The sequence below is a fragment of the Manis pentadactyla genome, chromosome 1 (genome assembly GCF_030020395.1).
Source record: "Manis pentadactyla isolate mManPen7 chromosome 1, mManPen7.hap1, whole genome shotgun sequence".
NCBI lineage: Eukaryota > Metazoa > Chordata > Mammalia > Pholidota > Manidae > Manis > Manis pentadactyla.
In genome coordinates, this window is record NC_080019.1 from 152,024,692 (window position 1) to 152,043,946 (window position 19,255).

General features: G+C 35.5%; 1 protein-coding gene across 2 annotated transcripts in view; it reads left to right on the plus strand.

Moving 5' to 3' along the window:
• The window catches only part of ARL13B (ADP ribosylation factor like GTPase 13B), an 81,540-nt gene extending 62,953 nt beyond the window's left edge, over positions 1-18,587 (plus strand). For both annotated transcript variants that reach the window (XM_036899040.2, XM_036899047.2), the window contains one exon: positions 14,409-18,587. In XM_036899040.2, coding sequence (XP_036754935.2) covers positions 14,409-14,485 — 77 coding nt within the window. In that variant the 3' untranslated portion in view covers positions 14,486-18,587. The remainder of the gene's footprint in view (positions 1-14,408) is intronic.
• The last annotated feature ends 668 nt before the right edge of the window (positions 18,588-19,255 follow it).

Here is a 19,255-nt window from a genome sequence, read left to right on the forward strand (position 1 = left end):
ATTTCTCTCTCTGTTGGTTCATTGTTAGTATATAGGAAAGCCACAGATTTCTGTGTGTTGATTTTGTATCCTGCAACTTTGCTGTATTCCGATATCAGTTCTAGTAGTTTTGGGGTGGAGTCTTTAGGGTTTTTTATGTACAGTATCATGTCATCTGCAAATAGTGACAGTTTAACTTCTTCTTTACCAATCTGGATTCCTTGTATTTCTTTATTTTGTCTGATTGCCGTGGCTAGGACCTCCAGTACTATGTTAAATAACAGTGGAGAGAGTGGGCATCCCTGTCTAGTTCCCGATCTCAGAGGAAATGCTTTCAGCTTCTCGCTGTTCAATATAATGTTGGCTGTGGGTTTTTCATAGATGGCCTTTATTATGTTGAGGTACTTGCCCTCTATTCCCATTTTGCTGAGAGTTTTTAACATGAATGGATGTTGAACTTTGTCAAATGCTTTTTCAGCATCTATGGAGATGATCATGTGGTTTTTGTCTTTCTTTTTGTTGATGTGGTGGATGATGGTGATGGACTTTCGAATGTTGTACCATCCTTGCATCCCTGGGATGAATCAATCCCACTTGGTCATGGTGTATGATCCTTTTGATGTATTTTTGAATTCGGTTTGCTAATATTTTGTTGAGTATTTTTGCATCTACGTTCATCAGGGATATTGGTCTGTAGTTTTCTTTTTTGGTGGGGTCTTTGCCTGGTTTTGGTATTAGGGTGATGTTAGCTTCATAGAATGAGTTTGGGAGTATCCCCTCCTCCTCTATTTTTTGGAAAACTTTAAGGAGAATGGGTATTATGTCTTCCCTGTATGTCTGATAAAATTCCGAGGTAAATCCATCTGGCCCGGGGGTTTTGTTCTTTGGTAGTTTTTTGATTACCTCTTCAATTTCGTTGCTGGTAATTGGTCTGTTTAGATTTTCTGTTTCTTCCTGGGTCAATCTTGGAAGGTTATATTTTTCTAGGAAGTTGTCCATTTCTCCTAGGTTTCCCAGCTTGTTAGCATATAGGTTTTCATAGTATTCTCCAATAATACTTTGCATTTCTGTGGGGTCCGTCGTGATTTTTCCTTTCTCGTTTCTGATACTGTTGATTTGTGTTGACTCTCTTTTCTTCTTAATAAGTCTGGCTAGAGGCTTATCTATTTTGTTTATTTTCTCGAAGAACCAGCTCTTGGTTTCATTGATTTTTGCTATTGTTTTATTCTTCTCAATTTTATTTATTTCTTCTCTGATCTTTATTATGTCCCTCCTTCTGCTGACCTTAGGCCTCATCTGTTCTTCTTTTTCCAATTTCGATAATTGTGACATTAGACCATTCGTTTGGGATTGCTCTTCCTTTTTTAAATATGCTTGGATTGCTATATACTTTCCTCTTAAGACTGCTTTTGCTGTGTCCCACAGAAGTTGGGGCTTAGTGTTGTTGTTGTCATTTGTTTCCTTATATTGCTGGATCTCCATTTTGATTTGGTCATTGATCCATTGATTATTTAGGAGCGTGTTGTTAAGCCTCGAAATGTATTTCTTAAATAATAATACTTGGAGAGTCTAAATTTCTCCTTGGTCTGTAAGCTGCAAAGATTTTGTGTTAGCAACCATGAAAACAACATTCTTCTCACTGGACATCTCCATTATTGTCAATGAGCAGTAATATTTTAAAGGAATCTTTTTCCTGAGCAGTAAGTCTCAACAGTGGGCTTAAAATATTTAGTAAATCATGTTTAAAAACAAATGTGCTGTCACCCATATGTATGTTGTTCCATTTCTAGGTCACAGGCAGAGTCGATTTAGTAAATTTCTTAAGGGCATATTTAGCAAAATTCTTAGGAGTTTCAGGATGGTAAATGAGCCTTGGCTTCAGCTTAAAGTCACCAACTGCATTATCCCCTAACATGAGAGTCAGGCTGTCTTTGAAGCTTTGAAGCCAGGTACTGACTGCTCCTCCCTAGCTATAAAAGTCCTAGATGGCATCTTCTTCTAATCTAAGACTATTTCATTCAAATTGAAAATCTGTTGTTTAGTGTAGCCACTTTCATTATCTGAGGTAGATCTTCTGGATAACTTTCTACAGCTTCTTATCAGAGACCACCATAATAAATTTAATAATAATTTAAAGGTTTGAAATATTGTGAGAATTGTCCAAATGTGACCCAGAGACATGAACTGTGTCATAAGCAAATGCTGTTGTAAAAAATGGTGCCAATAGACTTTCTTGGCACCTAGTTGCAACAAACCTTCACTTTGTAAAAAAATGAAGTATCTGTGAAGTGCAATAAAATGAAGTATGTATGCCTGTATTTGACACTACTTGAAACACTGGTGTTACTGAGATGAGTAAGACATTTATTCTGCCTTTTGAGGATCCTAGTCTAATAGGACAGTATTTCAGCTTATTTTATAGTATATATGACAATTCACAATACAGTAATAAGTTCTGTGGTGTAAAATTGGAGTACTTTATGGACTGTGAAAGTGGTATTAGAACTGGGTCACTGAAGAGTTGGTAAGGAGAACAAACACTATTCAAAGGTGGAGAGGTGGGATAGGATATTTGCTTATTTGGAAACTAGCATAAAGTTACTTATGACTGGAGTTAAGGTTAATGAGGATAGAAGTGGGTAAGAAAGAAGAAATATAAAGTTACAGAGAGTGTTGAAATTGGAATTATGGCTTAAGGCCAGATTGCAAAGGGCCTTAAGATATCTGGACTTGCTGGATTTTACAAGAGACACTACATTTAGCAGGGAAATGTTAACTAGATTTGGTATTTAGGAAAATAATTTCATTACAATGTAAAGTACAGACTTGGTTGTGGTGGCCACACCTGGGGTAAGGATCCCACATGGAAGGCTGCTGCCATAGTTGAAGAGAGAAGTGAGCAATGGAAATTGAAAGGGAGAGTAGAAAATGTATCCAAAGACTATTTTAACAATTACAATAAGTAATATCCAATGAATTGATACATAGCCTGAGGGAGAGACGAATAGAGGATTTTTTGGCTGAAGGGCCTGGGAGGTTAGTGCTATTTCTAAAATTGAAAATACATGACAAAGGAAACCTGTTTTGGAAATATCTATAGGCCAGTACAAGTAAGATTCTGTAGCTCAGGAGAGAAGAAGGGCCCAAGGGGAGGCTATGTAGGTAGATTTTTTTTATTTTTCAGTTGTCATCATACAATTGGAATGCTTTGCTCATACAGATGCTCTGTTAATGTTTACTGAATGAATCCAGTTGAGGGAATGATAGTTTCCTGTGTGTGAGGGAATGTATGCAGAATGAGGAGAAAAGTACTGATTTTGCATCCATGGGGAACATTATAGTTAAGGGCAAGTGAAAAGAGGGCCGAGAAGGTTATGTTGTTTTGTTTTTCCCATACTTTGCTCTGTTGGTTTTTAAATTAGAACTTCTGGGAAAGAATTATAATGAACTAGTTAAGTTTATGACTACTACATTCTAGTATCAGTTAATTTTCATTGTATATCAATATATTTAGTTTCCAGAACAGAGAAGAAAACCTAACTTCACAAGTTTTAAAATATCTATAATTATTTTTTTTCCCATAAATTTTAAGTCAAAGTGCACCTAACCTGGGTTAAAAACAAAGTATGATCAACTCTACATTTATTAATGAGAAAGAAGTCAGGCATAATAAATTAAAAACTTCAACAGAAAAGCTTAAATTAGCTTTTAGGGTTTATCATGAGATCTTTATCTGAGTTGTTAATAGGTGGCAGTTTTATAATTGGATCTTCTTCTTTTCCCTAACAGTGTACACATTTCTTTGCATTTAGTTGATGGCAAAGTAAAGTAATAGATATGTGATGAACTTGAGTAAATGATTAGAAGTTAACTGCAGTTGGTTTGGCACTTAAAATTTATTGAGATGAAAAACAATCTTATAGTCAGATTAGGAAATTTTAAGGCAAATTACTGCTTGTTCTTTCATTTACTTTGGCAGCAATTTGTTTCTACTTTAATGATTGCTTTTATTGTCTATAAAGCTTGCTCACTGTGACAGGTAAGGCAGATCCATTCGGAGAAGAAATTTAAAAAGAATCTGTATCCACTTTGTAAACACTCTCAATTTGTACTTCAGCAACATGTTATGTATTATACATTATGTGATATCAATCAAATATTCAGTTAGCCACAAATACCAAATGTACAAACTAAAGAGTATTTTCAAATTTTAAAATGTGAATAAAGATACAATTTTGTATGTAGCATTAATACTCCATCCAGTCTTTCATGTTAAAAATGTTTGAAGCCTTTTATGAAAATGTGTGTTAGCATTTAAAGTTGGTCATACCATTTAGGAACTAAAATCAACTTATATCCCCTACTGTTAAGGCATTCCTACTTTGTATAGAATGATTTAATTTTCTGGCAAAGAAATAATACAAAATCAACTGCAAAAATAAAATTTCTTGATAGGAAAAAAGATACTTCTTGATATGTGCATTTGATTTATCTTTTTAGGAGGGTTCTTTTAAATTCCAGAAAAAAAACCATATTAGAAACTATATTCACTGTGGTTTAATAATGAGTTTGGTTGTGTGTGAAAATTCTCATTAATTTTAAAATTAAATTAGAAAAGGCATACTTCAGATTCATTTAAATAATTCTCTTACAATTTTAATTACAGCAATAATAACTGTATATACTTTGCCATATTGCTAAGCAGGTTACGTACATTATTTTGTTTTACTCCTCCTCATAGCCTTTTAATTTTTAAGATGGTCATGATATCCCCATTTTATGCATGAAGAAACCTGTACCCCGAAATCACATAGCTAATAAGTGGCAAAATCAAGGTTTGAATTTAGGTCTGTCCAGCTTTGAAATCCATACCTTTAATTCACTATGTTATAATTACATTAATATTTATTAGGGCATCCTCCAAGTTTAGTAGTTGTTTTGAATTTGTAGTTGGTTGAAAAATCATTTTCTCCTAGTACATTTTGATATTTAAAGTAGTTTTCTTGTAGACAACATATGGTTAGGTCATGTTTTTTGATCCACTGTGACAATATTTGTCTTTTAATTGCTGCATTTGGACCATTAACATTCAATGTGATGATTGGTATATTTGGGTTAATATGTATCATACCCATTACTGTTTTCTATTTGTTGCCCTCATTCTTTGTTCCAATTTTTATCTTCCACTCTTTCTGCATTTTATGGTTTTAATTGAGCATTTTATATGATTCCTTTCTTAACATATCTGTTGCACAATTAAAAAAAAATTTCTTTTAGTGGCTGCCCTAGAGATGCAATATACATTTACAGTCCAAGTCTGCTTTCAAATAACACTATGGGACTTACTTTGTAGTATGAGTGCCTTTAACAACCAAACAATCCTAATTGGTTTCTCCTGTCTTTTGTATCATTGCTGTCATTCTCTTCACTAATGTATGTAAGTGTTCATAAGCATATGTATGTGTGGTATGTATTTTTAAGATAAATTAAGAATAAGATAAGTAAGTGTTCATTATACCTTATTTCTTCTTTGATGCTTTCTCTTTATTTAGATCTGAGTTTCAGACCTATATTATTTTCCTTCTTTCTAAAGAACTTTTAACATTTCTTGCAAGGCAGGTTTACTGGCAACACATGCTCTCAATTTTTGTCTGAGAAAGTCTTTATTTCTCTTTTTTTTTTTTTGAAGGGTAATTTCACAGGCTACCGAATTCTACGTTGGTAGGTACTTTCTTAGACACTTCAGATATTTCACTCAACTTCCTGCTTGCATGGCTGCTGATGAGAAGTTGGATATAATTCTTATCTTTATTCCTTTTTTGGAAAGGTACTTTTTTCTCCCTGACTCCTTTCAAAATTTTTCATTTCTCTGATTTGAAAAGGATATGCTTAGATGTAGCTATTTTGGCATTTATTATACTCAGTCTTTTCAGAGTGCTGGATCTGTGGTTTGGTATCTGACATTAATTTGGGGAAATTCTCCCTCATTATTCCTTCAAATATTGCTCTGTTCTTTTTTTTCTCCTATAGTTTTCCCATTATGCAAATGTAGTACCTTTATAATTGTCCCACAGTCCTTGGATATTCTTTTCTGTTCTTTTTTCTCTGTTTTTATTCTCTTTTCAGTTTTCTAGGATTCTGTTGACATATAGTCTAGCCCAGTGGTTCTTATCTCACTCATGTCCAATCTATTAATAAGCCCAACAGAGGCATTCTTCATTTGTTACAGTATTTTTTATTTCTAGCATTTGTCTTATTTTTTCTTAGGATTCCATCTCTCTGCTTACATTGTGGATCTGTTGTTGCATGTTGTCTTTTTTATCCATTAAAACTGTTAGTTTATTAATCATAGTTTTTTAAATTCATGGCATGATGATTCCAACATCCCTGCCATGTCTTGTTCTGATTAATTGGTTGGGAAAACAAATTATAGTTTTTGCTTTTAAGAACACCTTGTAATTTTTTTCTTGATAGCCTGACATGATGTCCTAGGTAAAAGGAACTGCTATAAATAGGCCTTTAGTAATACAGTGGTGACATGTTGAGGAAGGGCCTGTGTTCTGTATTCCTGTGATTAGGGTTCAGTCTTCTAGTGACCCTGTGCTTCTGGACTGTGAACTTCTCCAGAGTTTGTTTTCTTCTCCCATTAGGTGGGACAGAATGATTAATGCTGGCTGGAATTGGTTATTTCCCTTCCCCAGCTCAGTTAGGCTCTGGTGATAACCCAGCAGGTTATTCTCTGATTAATTAGCTTCCCCATAGGGCAGACCTTGCTAAGAAGTAGAGAGTGTGCTCTGGGATATTTCAGAGTAGTTCCTTTTTCCCTTCTCTGCCCAGAATCAGAAGGGCATTTTTCTGAAAGATTTGTTCTTGTTTGTGGGAATTTGTTCAACCTCCTGGAGATAAATCTCACAATATTGGGGGGTCCCCCAGTATCCCTGGAGTGTTTAACTCTCAGGTTTGTCACAGTGAGTCTCTAGCAGTTTGTCACAGTTCAGGTTTCCCTACCTGAACATTGGTTCCCTCAGCAGTTTCCATTCATGAATGTCTGCTCTTGTAAACTGAGACCTTATACTTGCCCATTTGTCTGTCTAGTACTGGGGATAGTGATTTGTCCTGTGACTTCCCCTCTATTATGGATCTGAGAAGAACTTGATTTTTTCAGTCTGTTCAGCATTTTACTTCTTGTCAGGATGAGGTGATGACTTCCAAGCTCCTTAAATGCTATATGACTTAGCTAAATTAACATTTGTTAAGTAGACCCCTTGAGTGCTGGATGGTAGACCTCAGTTAAAAAGACCAAAAGAGGGCCAGGAGATTAAAGATGGCAGCGTGAGAGGAGAGACAGAGGCTTCCTCCTAAAACTGGATACAATTAGAAAATTTAATTGGAGCAACTAATCCAGAGAGAGCAACATTGGAGCAATTAATCCAGAGAGAGCAACAGGAAAGAGGACCGGTCAGACTGCACACACCTGGAGAAAAGAGCAGACCTCACCGAACGGGGTAATGTACCAGAGCTGTGGCTCTGCAGGACCCGAGCCCCTCCCCCACCCCAGCTCACCGGTGGGAGGAAGAGAAACGGAGCAGGGAGGGAATGGAAGGCTTGGGACTGCTGAATACCTAGCTCCAGAGATCTGCTCTGGGAGCACAAACCTACATTTCATGGTGCTTGCATGAGACTGGCATGACTACTGGGTTGGAAAATTAATACAGGCAGAGTTCCTGGGGAGACTGGGATTACGGCTGCTTGTGGAAAGCAGGGATCCATATCTGGCTGCTCTGGGACAAAAGCTTATACCTGTGTGCCTGGCCCACTGGCTCAGGCAGTGGAGACAGGCACAGGAGCCAGGAGGCGGGGAACAGCTCTTTCCTACCCCCAGTACAGCTCCCCTGCAACCCCCGACATTGCTTCAGGGGCTCAGCAGCTCCAGAATAGAGCTTCTGGACACTAGAGGGCGCCATATACAAACATGAAACGCCAAAGGAACCTTGCCCAGAGTAAAATTGTTAATACAACTCCCGAGAAAGATTTAAATGATATGGACTTTGTGACTCTTCTTGAAAGGGAGTTCAAAATAAAAATAGTCAACATCCTAATGGAGGTACGGAAAGACATCCAAGAACTCAGGAATGAATTCAGGTCAGAGATTCAATCATTAAAGAACACGATGGAGGGTATTAAAAGCAGGTTGGATACGGTGGAGGAGACAATAAATGAAATAGAAACTAGAGAAGAGGAATACAAAGAAGCTGAGGCACGGAGAGAAAAAAGGATCTCTAAAAATGAAAGAATATTGAGAAAACTGTGTGACCAATCCAAGCGGAACAATATTCACATTATAGGGATACCAGAAGAAGAAGAAGAGAGAGAGAAAGGAATAGAAAGTGTCTGAGGAGGTAGTTGCTGAAAACTTCCCCAATCTGGGGAAGGACATAGTCTCTCAGGCCATGGAGATCCACAGATCCCCCAACACAAGGGACCCAAGGAAGACAACACCAAGACACATAGTAATTAAAATGGGAAAGATCAAGGATAAGGACAGACTGTTAAAAGCAGCCAGAGGCAGAAATAAGATCACATACAAAGGAAAGCCCATCAGACTAACAACAGACTTCTCAGCAGAAACCTAACAGGCCAGAAGGGAGTGGCATGATGTATTTAATGCCATGAAGCAGAAGGGCCTGGAAACAAGATTACTTCATCTGGTGAGATAATCATTTAAATTTGAAGGGGGGATTAAACAATTTCCAGATAAGCAAAAGCTGAGAGAGTTTACCTCCCACAAACCATCTCTGCAGTGTATTTTGGAGGGACTGCTATAGATGGAAGTGTTCCTAGGGTTGGATAGCTGTTACCAGAGTTAGTAAAATCATGGTAGGGAGGGTGGAGCAGCTGATTGCAAGGCAAATGCAAAATTAAATTGACTATCCCCAAAGCCAATCAAGGGATAGAGAAAACGTATAGAATCTGACACCCAATATATAAACAATGAAGGAGGAAGAAAAAGGAGGAGAAATAGAAAAGAACCTTTAGATTGTGTTTGTAACAGCATACTGAGTTAAGTTAGATGCTTAGATAGTAAGGAAAGTAACCTGGAACCTTTGGTAACCACGAATCTAAAGCCTGAAATGGCAATAAGTACATACCTATCGATAATCACCCTAAATGTAAATGGACTGAATGCACAAATCAAAAGACATAGAGTCACTGAATGGATAAAAAAACAAGAACCATCTATATGCTGCTTACAAGAGACTCACCTCAAACCCAAAGACATGCACAGACTAAAAGACAAGGGATGGAAAAAGATATTTCATGCAAACAATAGGGAGAAAAAAGCAGGTGTTGCAGTACTAGTATCAGACAAAATAGACTTCAAAACAAAGAAAGTAACAAGAGATAAAGAAGGACATTACATAATGATAAAGGGCTCAGTCCAACAAGAGGATATAACTATTATAAATATATATGCACCCAACACAGGAGCACCAGCATATGTGAAACAAATACTAACAGAACTAAAGGGGGAAATAGACTGTAATGCATTCATTCTAGGAGACTTCAACACACCACTCACACCATAGGATAGATCCACCAGGCAGAAAATAAGTAAGGACACGGAAGCACTGAACAACACAGTAGAGCAGATGGACCTAATAGACATCTACAGAAATCTACATCCAAAAGCAACAGGATACACATTCTTCTCAAGTGCACATGGAACATTCTCCAGAATAGACCACATACTAGGCCACAAAAAGAGCCTCAGTAAATTCCAAAAGATAGAAATCCTACAAACCAACTTTTCAGACCACACAGGTATAAAACTAGAAATAAATTGTACCAAGAAAGCAAAAAGCTCACAAACACATGGAGGCTTAACAACACGCTTCTAAATAGTCAATAGATCAATGACCAAATTAAAATGGAGATCCAGCAATATATGGAAATGAATGAGAACAACAACACAAAGCCCCAACTTCTGTGGGATGCAGCAAAAGCAGTCTTAAGAGGAAAGTATATAGCAATCCAGGCATATTTAAAGAAGGAAGAACAAACCCAAATGAATAGTCTAACATCACAGTCAGTTATCAAAATTGGAAAAAGAACAAATGAGGCCTAAAGTCAGCAGAAGGAGGGACATAATAAAGATCAGAGAAGAAATAAACAAAATTGAGAAGAATAAAACAATAGAAAAAATCAATGAAACCAAGAGCTGATTCTTTGAGAAAATAAATAAAATAGATAAGCCTCTAGCCAAACTTATTAAGAGAAAAAGAGTATCAACACACATCAACAGAATCAGAAATGAGAAAGGAAAAATCACAATGGACCCAACAGAAATACAAAGAATTATTAGAGACTACTATGAAAACCTATATGTTAAGAAGCTGGAAAACCTAGAAGAAATGGACAACTTCCTAGAAAAATACAACCTTCCAAGACTCACCAAGGAAGAAACACAAAATCTAAACAAACCAATTACCAGCAAAGACATTGAAGCGGTAATAAAAAAACTACCCAAGAACAAAACCCCTGGGCCAGATGGATTTACCTCGGAATTTTATCAGAAATACAGAGAAGATATAATACCCATTCTCCTTAAAGTTTTCCAAGAAATAGAAGAGGAGGGAATACTCCCAAACTCATTCTGTGAAGCCAACATCACCCTAATACCAAAACCAGGCAAAGACCCCACCAAAAAAGAAAATTACAGACCAATATCCCTGATGAACGTAGATGCAAAAATACTCAATAAAATATTAGCAAACTTAATGCAAAAATATATCAAAAGGATCATACACCACGAACAAGCGGGATTCATCCCAGAGATGCAAGGATGGTACAACATTCGAAAATCCATCAACATGATCGACCACATCAACAAAAAGAAAGACAAAAACCACATGATCATCTCCATAGATGCTGAAAAAGCATTCGACAAAATTCAACATCCATTCATGATAAAAACTCTCAGCAAAATGGGTATACAGGACAAGTACCTCAACATAATAAAGGCCATATACGATAAACCCACAGCCAACATCATACTTAACAGCGAGAAGCTGAAAGCTTTTCCTCTGAGATCGGGAACAAGACAGGGATGCCCACTATCCCCACTGTTATTCAACATAGTACTGGAGATCCTAGCCATGGCAATTAGGCAAAACAAAGAAATACAAGGAATCCAGATTGGTAAAGAAGAAGTTAAACTGTCACTATTTGCAGATGACATGATATTGTACATAAAAAACCCTAAAGAATCCACTCCAAAACTACTAGAACTGATATCGGAATACAGCAAAATTGCAGGATATAAAATTAACACACAGAAATCTGTGGCCTTCCTACACACTAACAATGAGCCAATTGAAAGAGAAATCAGGAAAACAATTCCATTCACAGTAGCATCAAAAAGAATAAAATACCTAGGAATAAACCTAACCAAAGAAGTGAAAGACCTATACCCTGAAAACTATAAGACACTTAAGAGAAGTTAAAGAGGACACTAACAAATGGAAACTCATCCCATGCTCTTGGCTAGGAAGAATTAATATCGTCAAAATGGCCATCCTGCCCAAAGCAATATACAGATTTGATGCAGTCCCTATGAAATTACCAACAACATTCTTCAACGAACTGGAACAAATAGTTCAAAAATTCATATGGAAACACCAAAGACCCCGAATAGCCAAAGCAATCCTGAGAAAGAAGAATAAAGTAGGGGGGATCTCACTCCCCAACTTCAAGCTCTACTACAAAGCCATAGTAATCAAGACAATTTGGTACTGGCACAAGAACAAAGCCACAGACCAGTGGAACAGATTAGAGACTCCAGACATTAACCCAAACATATATGGTCAATTAATATTCGATAAGGGATCCATGGACATACAATGGGGAAATGACAGTCTCTTCAACAGATGGTGCTGGCAAAACTGGACAGCTACATGTAAGAGAATGAAACTGGATCACTGTCTAACCCCATACACAAACATACATTCAAAATGCATCAAAGACCTGAATGTAAGTCATGAAACCATAAACCTCTTAGAAAGAAACATAGGGAAAAATCTCTTGGATGTGAATATTAGCGACTTCTTCATGAAAATATCTCCCCAGGAAGAAAAACAAAAGCAAAAATGAACAAGTGGGACTATATCAAGCTGAAAAGCTTCTGTACAGCAAAGGACACCATCAATAGAACAAAAAGGTACCCTACAGTATGGGAGAATATTTTCGTAAATGACAGATCCGATAAAGGCTTGACATCCAAAATATATAAAGAGCTCATGCTCCTCAACAAACAAAAAGCAAATAATCCAATTAAAAAATGGGCAGAGGAGCTGAATAGACAGTTCTCCAAGGAAGAAATTCAGATGGCCAACAGACACATGAAAAGATGCTCCACATTGCTAGTTATCAGAGAAATGCAATTAAAACCACAATGAGATATCACCTCACACCAGTGAGGATGGCCACCATCCAAAAGACAAACAACAACAAATGTTGGTGAGGTTGCGGAGAAAGGGGAACCGTCCTGCACTGCTGGTGGGAATGTAAATTAGTTCAACCATTGTGGAAAGCAATATGGAGGTTCATCAAAATGCTCAAAATAGACTTACCATTTGACCCAGGAATTCCACTTCTAAGAATTTACCCTAAGGATGCAGCACTCCAGTTTGAAAAAGACAGATGCACCCCTGTTTATCACAGCACTATTTACAGTAGCCAAGAATTGGAAGCAACCTAAGTGTCCATCAGTAGATGAATGGATAAAGAAGAGGCGGTACATATACACAATGGAATATTATTCAGCCATACCATAAGAAGAAAACAAATCCTACCATTTGTAACAACATGGATGGAGCTAGAGGGTATTATGCTCATTGAAATAAGCCAAGCGGAGAAAGACAAATACCAAATGATTTCACTCATCTGTGGAGTATAAGAACAAAAGAAAAACTGAAGGAACAAAACAGCAGCAGAATCACAGAACCCAAGAATGGACTAACTGTTATCAAAGGGAAAGGTACTGGGGAGAATGGGAGGGTAGGGAGGGATAAGGGTGGGGAAGAAGAAAGGGGTATTATGATTAGCATGTATAATGTGGGGGGTTGGGGAAAGGGAGGGCTTTGCAACACAGAGAAGACAAGTAGTGATTCTACAACATCTTAGTATGCTGATGGGCAGTGACTGTAATGTGGTTTGTGGGGGGGACTTGGGGTAGGGGAGAGCCTAGTAAATATAATGTTCTTCAAAGAAATAAAATAAATAAATAAATAAAAAAGACCACAAGATAAATTGACATAGAGAAGTGTATTATTCACAGATCCTGGAAGTATATGGCATGCCTTGAGGATTCTGCATTTGGGAGTCAAGGCAGGGTGCAGGCAGAGAGGGCTACAGGACCTGGAGCACATGGCTTTATTAGAGTCTGTGGTAGGAGTGTTGGGGTCCCCAGGCTAAGGCTGGACTGGTCAGTTAAAACCAAAACAGTAGAGAGTTGGTAAGCTCCACCAGGGTCTTATTTAAGGAAAGGCCTTAGAAAGTGAGGGAAAATGTTGAGGGCAATAGGGGAAGTCACATGTACTTGTGATCCTGCAGGCTGTTCACAAGGTGCTAGTGTCTGCTTAAGGCTCACAGGCCGCTTGGCCAAACAGAATGGAAGCCAGGACAACAGTACCTTGGAGGAATGTAGCTGAACTCCAGACATATGCAGAACTGGGGACAGGTCCCTAATATATTTTCAGTGTATTTATTTCAGGTGATCCTAATAGTTATGCTTCTAGAATAATTTTAAAGTAATAGGCTTGAAAAATACTTACTGAAGATTTATGAATGCTATTGTGTTTATAAGCCAACTTATGAAAATTAAGGGATAGGAACTTCTTATGAAGTAGAAAAAAATAAGACTTTTTATATCAGTTATGCCCTACATCACTGAGCTGTATTAAAACATCATTGTAAAAGATTCCTACTTACCATAACACTAAGATAATTAATTATTTCTCCCAAATACCTGGAATTAGTAGGTGCTGGATAAGAACATGGGTTGTACAAATACTGACTTATCTATCAGGGCTTTGACAACGGGTTCTATAAATTCTGACTATTTTTTGTTCTGTTCTATGTGAACATGTGATTGCAAAAAAAAGTAATAATATATACTTCAGGTACAGCTTTTTCATTAAATCAAGTAGAGATTAATATATAATCTGGAGTTAGTAATTTATCCAAGTTGTTTTGAATTTATTCAAGTTTTCTTGGATTCTCTTTTTTTCTATTCTTCTGACCCATTGCTTCACCTGTCAAGTCATAGTGTCTTACTCTTGTAAAGCTGTTGGTTGGAAAATGATGAATTGTGTCAAAAATCTTGATTTACCATAATACTTTTGTATTTTTGGTATCCCTTCTTTGCATAGATTTCTATGGGAAGCCATTGCCTCCCCTGGCTGTGCGACAGAGACCTAACAGCGATGCTCATGACGTGATCTCATAACCAAGTCACGTGGGTGAGCTCTTGATATTGGCAAGATGAACTGGAGAAACTTCTTTCTCAAAGAAGAAAAGTCCTGAATTGATGACTAGGGCAAAATAATCATAGCAATTTCCAGTGAGGGGATTAATAGCCAAAGACCTGACTGATCTGATAATTACTTATTCATGGTCTTCATGGTTTAAAAAAAAAAAGCAAAATGACCAGTGAAAGGACAAGCATTTGGACCAAGTTAGCAAGTAGTGTTGACTCTGGTTTATAAATCTGCACTCATGGACATATTCCTGAAAGAAAACCTTTCAGAAAAAGAGCCAATGGACTCTGTATACTTTCTTTACTATTTGTTTAATAGTCTTTATTTCTGTATCATAAACATTTTTTGTAAGATACATCTTCATGGAAAGGGAAATTCTTGGGAATTTATAACCTAAATTTTATACTTATTATATTTTTCTAAAACTTTTAAGAATTTTAATTGCTATGATATTGACTTTGCACTTTTCTATAGATGCTTTGTTTAAATTGTGTCTGGAAAATCGAGTTCATTTATTTTGCAAACATGAACTATACAAACAATACATTTATATGGTTTGAAGTGTGTTTTCTAATAGTATTGTTCTTGAAATATACATTCTAATTTGACCTATTTTAAAATAATACCTTTTTAAAATAGATTCTGAGATCTTTATTCTACCACATTATGTTATTTGAAAGCACTACCCAGGGAGAAAGTTCAATTTTTTTGTTCTTGGTTGTTTTCTTTGGTGATGATCTCGGTAAATGAAAGTCACTTGAAATACTTTTTTGACCTAAATAAATGCTTTTTAAATTAATAAAAATATTATGTGAGATGTTATTAAAAGTTCCAATCAACATCTTTTTTAAAGATTAGACTCTTTCAGAGATCAAGGTGCTCCTTGTCACTCACTCCCTTGTTCTATCAGAATCTGCAGTGACTTTTTTTGGTTATTCTAATTCTTTTATGCCTTGAAATTAAAGGCAAAAAAGACTGAAAAAGCTGCTCTAGGTCCAGAGACTGGTGTTTCATAACCAGGAAAGGCTTGGGTACTAAAGCAATAGGAATAAAAATGTTAGTTTAAAATGACTTTTATAAAGAAATAACTCCAAAATAATTTCTCAATTTAAAATAATAGTACTTCTCTTGCCCAGAAGAGTGACATCTAATAGGATTCTTTATTTGTCTGGCATTTAGACAAACTCTTAGATAAATATGTTGAGTAATTGAGTCATGTTGCGTTTCACTGAAATCATGCATTTATGTTAAGGTGAGCATACTATAAACAGTATGATTCCTATATCACCTTGTTAAATGGTCAGTTTAGTAACTTGTACTGATAACAGACACTGGTATCTGACACGAATATGATTAAGTATGCCTAAGGTAGTTTAAAATGCTAATTTTTAAAATTTTACTTCAGAGGATCACATTTTATTCACATTTTTAACTCATAATTCATTAATCAGTCTAGTCAGTATCATTTTATTAGTTTAGTCAGTATCATTTGCAGCTTTTTGGAGTTTTGTACATGGGTCCTACCCAGCGCACTGAGTAAAAAGCATACTACTTCAGATATAAAATTCTTAACAACCCGAAGTTGAGAGGTGTGTGAAACGTAAGGGAAAGCAACACAAGAAAAAAAATGTAAATTTTGAAATGAATTTTAGAGATAAAACGTGTTTGCATATCTTTTTGGTTACTTTGGTAACATTTTACATTCATTTTTTAAAAAACTAAACTCATACTTTTGCCATCTTTTTACTACTCATCTAGTTTGAGAATAAATATGTTTTTACAATTTTTGTTTCCTTCCAGTGATTGTACTTCACTGTGGTGTACAATAACTACAGAGTCCATTATGGACATTCATCCAAACATGAATAAAAATGATTTTGAAATTAAATATATGATAAAGTGGAATAAATGCTTAATATATCTCAAAAAATTAATTTGTATTCTTAAAGCACTCTAAAAATATTTTAAAAGAAGTTTTGTAAATCCAGGTGGCTTTTAACAAGTAATACCTATTTTGTCATAGGCTGCATTTTAAATTCCTAATCATCATGAGTTATAACATTTTCACAGAATAAAAATAATTTATTATGGTGTTTTGCTTTTCATTTGAGAAATTTAAATGATTTATTTTGGGTAATAAGAAAGGATTGTTGAAAAACTAAGTTAATTAAAATAATGAATTTTTTGCTATTGTACATGAAAACCTTTTTTCTGTGAACAAGTTTTTGTGTATGTGGGAAAGAATCTTCTCATTTTAAAGGGTAGTTAAAATAACATATGTTATGATTCTAGATGATTCTGTGTCTGTCTTTTGTTAAGTTAAAGATACTGGCCAAAAAATACATTTTTTTCTTATTTGAGATAATTCTATATATGCCTTTGTGTAACATGCAGATATGACAAATATACAATGTTGTATGTAATTGATGTCAAGTATAAAACTGCATGGAAGCAACACTAGAAAGAAATGTTCCAAAATATTAATAGTGAATTTTTCTTTTTTTTTTTTTGAATGAGCTTCACAAACACTCAAGGTTGGAGAGCAAGGTACAGGCTTTTATTTAGAGATAAAGTGAAAGGACAGAGCTCCCAGCTCACGCCATGAGGGGACAAGAGAGTCCTAATAGTGAATTTTTTATTGGTTATGTTTTTTCCTCAATCTTTCAAACTATTTTTTAAAAATTTGGCTTACTTTTATAATGGGACAGCACATTCATAATTTTGTAAAAATTAAGTGCCTGTTTTCAGCAAGTTTAAAATTATATGCTCTTTTAAGTGTCAAAGGAAAGACTAGAATTCACTTAATATGTAAAACTTATGTGAATAGCCCAGAGACATTCAACTATAGAGTATGCCATAATATTTAGAACTGACCTCTTACTGTTTTTTTTACTATGACAGTATTTTATTTGATAGCTCTATATGCTTTGCTATTAATGTTACTTAATTTCTTTCATTCCACACTAAAGAAATCCAGTGCTTCCAGGTGAATAAGCTTATCAGAAGTGAAACTGCTTATACAAATAATGCTGTAGTTTAGAAGCCTTATTATCCTTGGCTTTAATACCAAAGTTTTTCTCTAAGTGGAGTATATGTTGCAACTGACATTGTGCTAATACTATTTATCAAGAAATGTATTCCAGCTGATCCAAAGAACAAATTTAGGTATTTCAAAACTTACATTAAAGTATGATATGAATTATCAAAATAGCAATAATCTATTAGCTTTGTGGGAATAGAGTAATAAAAGCCTGTTTCTTTGAGAAAGAAAATAGGAAGTCAAAAATGAATTTCCTTTAATGAAGGGGATCAGCTTATAATTAATGGGAAAAGAGAAAGAAAATAATTTGTTGGAGCATGAGTTGTAGATTCCCTCTGTGTGCTGGTGAGAAAACAATTTACGAACTAGGTAAATGAATCAGTGGTCTACAGATTTTTATAATAATATAATTCCTTTCCAGTAAAAATTTTTAGTACACATTTATATTTCAGTTATTGTATTAGTTAGCTAGGTCTGCTAAGTACCAAAGACTGGGTGACTAAACAAGTTTATTTTCTCAGATTTCTGAAGTCTGGACGTCTAAGATGTTGACTGCATTGGTTTCTTCTGGAACCTTCTCTCTTTGGCTTACAAATGACCTCATACTCCCTGTGTCCTCAGTGGTCTTTCCTCTGTGTGCAGTCACCTCTCTAGTCTCAGTATGTTTAGATTTCCTCTTTTTTTAAGGACATCAGTCAGATTGGATTAGGACCCACCTTAAGGAACTCTCTTAAAATTTAACACTTCTGGGAAGACCCTATTTCCAAACAGTCGCATTCTGAGGTACTGGGGGTTATGGATTCAACATAAGAATTTTGAGGACAAGTTTCAGCCCATCACAGTTACATGTTGTACTGCACTTTGTACATAGACTTCCCCCCTAAGAATTTTTTTAAAAGTTAGATAAAAATACAAGTTATTAGATTTACTTCCCAGTCAGTAGATTGTCTGCTGGTATTTGTACATATCACTTTGGAAATCTAAAATAAAATGGGAGCAGCAGCCTACTAGCTGCTCACCTGAAAGTCCAAGATTGCCTGTTGTATGTTCTGTTGTCTTGCTCTGATGGCAGATTTCTTTGTTGTATTTTTCTGCGACCAATTTTAAGGAGCAAATGGTCTCGATGTTAGTTTTACTACAAAGCCTGTCTTTACCTTTTTGACACATAAACCTCTATCGAATATGAAGGATTTGGAAATATGTTTTATGTAAATATGAAAATTCATAAAACAGTATAGGGGATAGTCTATAAAGTGTAGTTATTATGAAACACTTCTTAGATCAAAGGACTTAACAATAAAATTGCTTAGGTATGTTAAAATTCTTTTCCTGACTAGCAATAAATCCTTAATAGGCTGTTTCATTCTTTAATACTATAATAAAAAAATAAATATAATTTCTGGTATTGGTGTCAGCTCAATTTCTTACATCTGCAGTGGTTTAAGACAAGTCTGTTTTTAACAATTTCTATTGTGGAACTTTATTCAATACCTATTTGGTGTGAGATAGAAGAAATCCATTAATATTTTCATGATACATTAATAATTCTAGATAGATCAGTAGGTTAAATATTAAAGATCAAGCTGTAAGAAAAAGATGGGAGAAACAGAAGTATCTCCCTTCTGTGGGAAGAAATTCCCAAGCCTTAAAGCAATGGAATTAATTACAAGCTCAATTTATTGCACAGAAATTTAAAATA